At 39.0% G+C, this 6,000-nt stretch overlaps 1 protein-coding gene across 1 annotated transcript in view; it reads left to right on the top strand.

The window, feature by feature from the left end:
• The first annotated feature begins 1,105 nt into the window (after positions 1 to 1,105).
• The window catches only part of si:ch211-247n2.1 (calcium-activated potassium channel subunit beta-2), a 42,548-nt gene continuing 37,653 nt past the window's right edge, over positions 1,106 to 6,000 (top strand). Inside the window, exons 1-3 of the mRNA XM_036587190.1 lie at positions 1,106 to 1,122; positions 1,228 to 1,294; positions 1,389 to 1,482. Of these exons, the coding sequence (XP_036443083.1) occupies positions 1,439 to 1,482 (44 nt within the window). The 5' untranslated portion in view covers positions 1,106 to 1,122; positions 1,228 to 1,294; positions 1,389 to 1,438. The remainder of the gene's footprint in view (positions 1,123 to 1,227; positions 1,295 to 1,388; positions 1,483 to 6,000) is intronic.

Below are 6,000 nucleotides of genomic sequence, written 5' to 3'. Positions count from 1 at the left end.
CGGTCTGATGCTGTTGCTTCATCTGCCTTGATCAGGTGCCCACTGCACGCCAGTCTTCTGGACCAGTTTGACCACCACGGAACTTCCTGCTGTACAACGGTGTGCAAACCTCACCTGCATGCCACTTGACCCTCCTGATGATACTGCTGCATTTTTTAATCATCGACATTGTTTCTCCTGCTTTTCCCCTTTTCTGTATTTTATACTTATACTAATGGTCAGACTTGGTTGTCTCTGCTGTTTCCTAGCCTTTGTCGACCAGAGGAGGAAGGGTTCCCTTTTTGAGTCTTGGTTCCTCTCAAGGTTTCCCTTTGGCTTGCTCATGGGGGCTTGGACCCGGATTTTTCTGTAAAGCTGCTTTGTGGCAGTACCTGTTGTAAAAAACGCTATATAATAAACTTGACTTGACTTCAATTATTTTGACTTAGAAAATCAACAAAATATGTCATCTGACCAGGAGTATTCAAACTCTTGCGTGGTTCACTGTTTATAGGCCCTTATGGGTTGCAGTTGGAGTGGGTAATGGTAGGTAATCTCACTGCCCTCCACACAGAAGGGGTTTAGTTCCCACCTGGGCAAGCACACTATGCTATGCCACTAGTTTATCTGGCAGCGCAGTATGGTAACAAATCCATGATGGTGCATTTTGTTGTCATATGCACTGCCGAGTGAGCTGTACTGTACTTGAGTACCTGTCCTGACTTTGTTTACCCTTCTCCTCTAGCCTTGTTACCAAGTCGGAACACATGGGAGGAGAAAGTAATGGTGCACAGTGATTGGTCAGTGGTGTCACTGGAGTCAGATTACGGTCATTAAAAAAGAAACACTAGCTAGCCAAAATCACTGCCTGTGACACTTCACATTAAACCAAAAGAGTAAAATGTGAATCAGAGCCTGAAACCCTTCTACTGTTTACTTTTGATACTAAACTTGCATGAGAAACTTCACCTACAAGGTGGGAAATAAATACAGGTACTCCACCAGGGTACAAATAGTCCTGGATTTGGATCTGTAACCGTACCATGCTGTACCGTAACTGCCCAGAGAAAAAAAACGCCATAAAAGTCATTGGACAAGACTTTTAATGCTACATTTCGCCTACATCTGCAACATGATTAAACCGTAAGTCGCTCTGGATAAGAGCATCTGCCAAATGTATAAATGTAAATGTTTCAGGGATTATTGTCATCTGTGTTCTTTGTCTATGAGGTCTTGTTGTATTTGTAGTCTTGGTACCATGCTCTCTCAACACAGTGCATAAAACCATGCAGATGTCCGTGTCTTTTTGTATAAGGTAAGAGACTCATGAGAAGCTTATTGTGTTTTCTCCTAGTTCAGATAGCAAACTCCACACACAAGCGTAACCTAATCAGTGCAACTTCCTCCAGTTCTTTCCTCTCCAGACAAGCACCAAAGGGCTGCGGCAGACCAGGGCACCATGCTCCGAGACAGATATGTGGAAAGAGCCATGAGAAGAGAGGGGTAAGGTGTTTTTTCCGCTCTCTGTCTCTCTCGCTTTCTTTCCCGCTCTCTCTAACCTCTGTCCTTTTGATCTCTTGTCTTGGTTTTCACATTGGTTTGATTTGGGCTGATGTTTATCAGGCCAGGCTTGTGGTGGGCTCTGCCAACGTACAAACTAGAGCGAAAGGTGCTTGATGTTCCACTTAAACGAGATGGTAATGTTGCGTTTTGTTGTGAAGAGATATTGCGATGGCAAATAACGATTATTTAGCTTAGTTAACTTAGTTACGATATGATATGATGTGTGATATAGTTACGAGTTATTACATAAGAAAGTTATGATAGAGTTATTACATAAGAAAGCATTTAAGTTAGTCTAAAAGTTGTAAGTTAGTCCCCATTTTTCCCCCAAAATAATTGTATATTCTTTTCCACTCCTGGGCTGAGTGTTATGGTTATGTCTCCGCACATGAAAACTTCATGATACTCATGTTCACTGGAACGCAGATTGTGAATGTTTGATTCAGGCCATACATTTGAAATGTGTTGTGGGAAAATACTCGTGTAATGTGATACCAGCTCCTCTAGATGGCAGCTTGGGTCAGTGAAAAGTGCTCCCTACCCACACACACTACAGGACCTTTTCTAGAGATAACTGTCCACTCAAATGAGGACAAGCTGCCTCTTCATATTGTCTACAGTATATCAAAGAACAACGATAATAATCATTATAATAACAGATTATACAGAATAATAGACTAAAATCATTTTGCGTTGAATGACCCTATACCTTAATTATGTTTGCATGATTGAATATTCCATTTTGTCACTAGCGAAACAATAATAACTGAAACCTTACCTAATGTTTCGGTAGTGACTGTTTCAATAGGGACAAGTTTAGCTCATTTTGAGCATAACTAAAAAAATGCTAGCCAGTACATAACTAGCAAAAAAGGTTTTGAACAGTTGTACACAGAAAAATTAATTATTATTATTATTATAACTAATTATTTTTCACTAAAACACAAAATGTTTACCTAATTGTAGAAAGTATGTGTTTTGGTAGTGACTATTCGTAAAAGTTACACACTGATTTTCAGACTTTGGGATGCGTTTATTTTGAAACAATGGGATCTAACTTCTCACCACATGGCCATGAGGGACAGGGATACTGTCTCACTTCCTGCTCTGAAATGCAGGGGTGTGGCTAAAATAATAAATCTATAAAAAACATATATCTATGTTTTGATAATGACTTGAAAACCTGGGACAGCAACTCTTTTAATAAAGTTTTTTATTCAAAATTTAAACTCTTTCAACTTCACTTTAAAAGAAATTTTAATTTTAATTTTTATTTCCACAAGGCTCCAGCGCCCCGCCGCGACCCAGAAGGAATTTCCACAAGTTGAAATGTAGGGGTTAGGGTTTCAGGCAGCCGCCTCCTAATAGGAAGTACCATATAAATAATGATTTTAGCTCATTACTGTTTCAATAATCTGTACAATAATATGTCAAATGCTTTTTTTTGTTTTGAAGTAATTCTGTAGAATGGCCCATATAGCACATTACATACATTTAAAATTCACTGAGTTTAACAGTGAAAGTCAGTGAGAAGAAAATGAGCCTTCTCATTAGAAGTCAGAAAAGCACGATCTGATCGCTTTAGTCCATGGAAGCTTGTGCGAGTTGCAAAAATTTGGGAACCTCTGATGTAAAGAAAGGACTGTATAAGCTGGTTTTGTTGATATTCAATAATAATTCAGTTTACAGTTACCTCAGATGGAGGCATCACACTCAGCTGGTCTTGACAACAATTTCCGATCCACCTTATGCCAAGACAGTGAGAGGACTGAGTCCATATGAAGTCAAGACCTAGACAAGACCAAGGCCACTAGTTTATGTCTCAGACCAAGACTTGAGAGACTCGAGTACTACAATAGCACCTGCTTCCAGTTAAAGTTACAGTTTTTTTAACCATCCTCCTTATTATGGGTGGGGTAAAATTAACACTTACATTTACAGCATTTATCAGACGCTATTCTTAAAAGCCATTTTTTTTTGTCCATTTGAAAATGTGTCCTAACTTGTACAAACAGTTTAGAGCCCAACTACCCTTGAGCTAAGACACTGCCAGAAACAGGCTCATACCTAGAAAGAAAAATAAGAAAATACAGAATTAAGGCATTGCATTAGTGAAAAACATTTTAATAATTGCTAGAGTGCTTCACAAGGAGATGGGACTTCAGTTGGTGTTTGAAGACAGTGAGGGAGTCTGCTGTTCAGACAGCCAGTGGAAGTTTGTTCCACCATCAGGGTTACAGGACAGAGCAGAGTCTTGATGCTTGTTTTTCATGCATCTTGAAGAATGGCAGGGCAAGCCAAGCTGTACTTGAAGGGCTCAAGTTACAGATCAAGTTTTGACCATTATCATCAGGTAAGGAGATCCAAGCAGGTCCATTTTTGGCTTTGTAGGCAAGGGTTTTAAATCTGATGTGGGCAGCAACAGTGCCCACAGGATCCAATGTAGGGAACGCAGCAGTGGAGGGACATGAGTGAACATAGGAAGGTAGAAGACAAGCCATGCTGCTGCAATCTGGATCAGTTGCAAGGGCCTGATGGCACACATAGGAAGACTAAGCAAGAGTGAGTTTCAGTGATCAAGCCTTGAGATGAGAAGAGACTGAACAAGCTCTTTTGTGGCCTCCTAGAGAGAAAGGGTCAAATTGTCTGGATACTGTAGAGGAGAACCTGTGTGACCAAGTCATGTTTGCAGTATGTATCTTCCAGGCAGTTTCACTATAGCTCCAGTTGTTTCAAAATTGTCCTAACGGTGGAAATTGGCTTTTTTAGGCATAATTTTTATAGCTATGGCTTGATTTCTGAAGGTCAGCTCACTTTTAACCATTTAATTTCATTAGTGTATTTGTATCCAAATAAAATAGTAAAAAATGGTTACTTTAGTGAAATGATGACTTAAGTAGAAGTAAAAATAGCTTATCAAAAAAACAAAAAGAAATTTAAGTAGAATTTAAAAAGTAGCAGATAAGAAAAATCCAATTGAGTACTGCATACACTGCAGTGTAACTTCTTAGTACCTACAACAGGTCAACATGTCAACTGTCATTATAGATAGTATTCAACTGGCGTCACACGACAGCAGTGCTTGCAGAGCCTCTGTTTGTACATAGTTACTTAATAAAGCGTCCTGACAGATAAAATATATCTGGTGTGCTGTGTGGTTTATGGCTGTAGTAACAACAGCAGCAAAAAACAAAGTAGTGTAAGCTTAAATAGCATCCCAGCTGTCTGACATCATAATGGGAAAGAGGCTGAAGAGCTGAACCAGCGAAGGAGAAAACTTTGGAAAGTGAGATTAAACAGGAAAAACATTCAGCCATCTTCCCAAAGTTCATTTTCATTATTTTGTCACAGGTGGACAGTTAGTTGAAAGATGAATTCTATAGTTGTTTATATATAGTTTATAGCCCTTGATCATTTTTGAGTGTTGACATTGATAGTTGACTTTTGGAATCAAACTATTTATGTCTAGATCTATTTTGGTTTAGCTAGTACAGGTGTTGGCAACCCAAATGTTAAGAAGAGTCATTTTGTCCTTTCAATAAAAATCAAACCACCTTTGTCACAACATTTAATGTCCATTTTACCATCTTGGCTATAAATATGTCTCAGTATGTACTTATGTACTACTATAGGCAAAAAAATCGAAAAGAAATAAAAACGCAGACTTACTTTGCTTTAAGCTTTAGCTCAGCTATAGCCACTTTTCTCGCAACTCCGGCAGGAAACCTCTCCACAAAAGTGGAGTAGTTTCTTGTAAAATGTTTCGCATTCCACCCTAAATGGTGCCTGAGACACCAGAATGTAACTACTGCACCATTTAAGATGGAATGGGAAAATTCGAATGAGAAGAGGACTTCAGCTTCACGACTTGTGACTTCGCAAGTGTTTCACAGTTTCTCATTACAGATTAAACATATCAGGAAACCAGGTGAGTGCTCATAAACGCAAATCAGTCCATTCGTTTCCAAATTACTGATGTTCGTCTTAAATCTCTTTGCAGTTTCGTTAGCTACTAGCTAGACTAGAGATTGGCCTAAAGTACAACCCCAAAAAAGTTGGGATGCTGTGCAAAATGTAAATAAAAACAAAATTCACACACACGCACATTTTCTACGCCGCTCATCCTTCTGGGTCGCGGGGTGCTGGAGCCTATCCCACCTGTCACTGGACGGAAGCCAGGATATAAAAACAAAATTCAATGATGTGCAAATCATTTAAACCCTATATTTCATTGAAAATAGTACAAAGACAACAAATCAAATGTTAAAACTGAAAATTCTATTGTTTTTTTTTAATATATGCCCATTTTGAATTTGATGCCAACAACACGTTCCAAAAAAGTTGGGATGGGGGCATGTTTACCACTGTGTTTCATCACCTCTTCTTTTAACAACACTCTATATGCATTTGGGAACTGAGGAGACACTGCTGTAGTTTTAAAAGTGAAATGTTTTCCCA

Source organism: Colossoma macropomum, unplaced genomic scaffold, assembly GCF_904425465.1.
Source record: "Colossoma macropomum unplaced genomic scaffold, Colossoma_macropomum, whole genome shotgun sequence".
In the NCBI taxonomy this organism is placed as follows: Eukaryota; Metazoa; Chordata; class Actinopteri; order Characiformes; family Serrasalmidae; genus Colossoma; species Colossoma macropomum.
The sequence above is the reverse complement of the archived record's forward strand: the minus strand, read 5'-3'. Positions and strand labels throughout refer to the sequence as shown.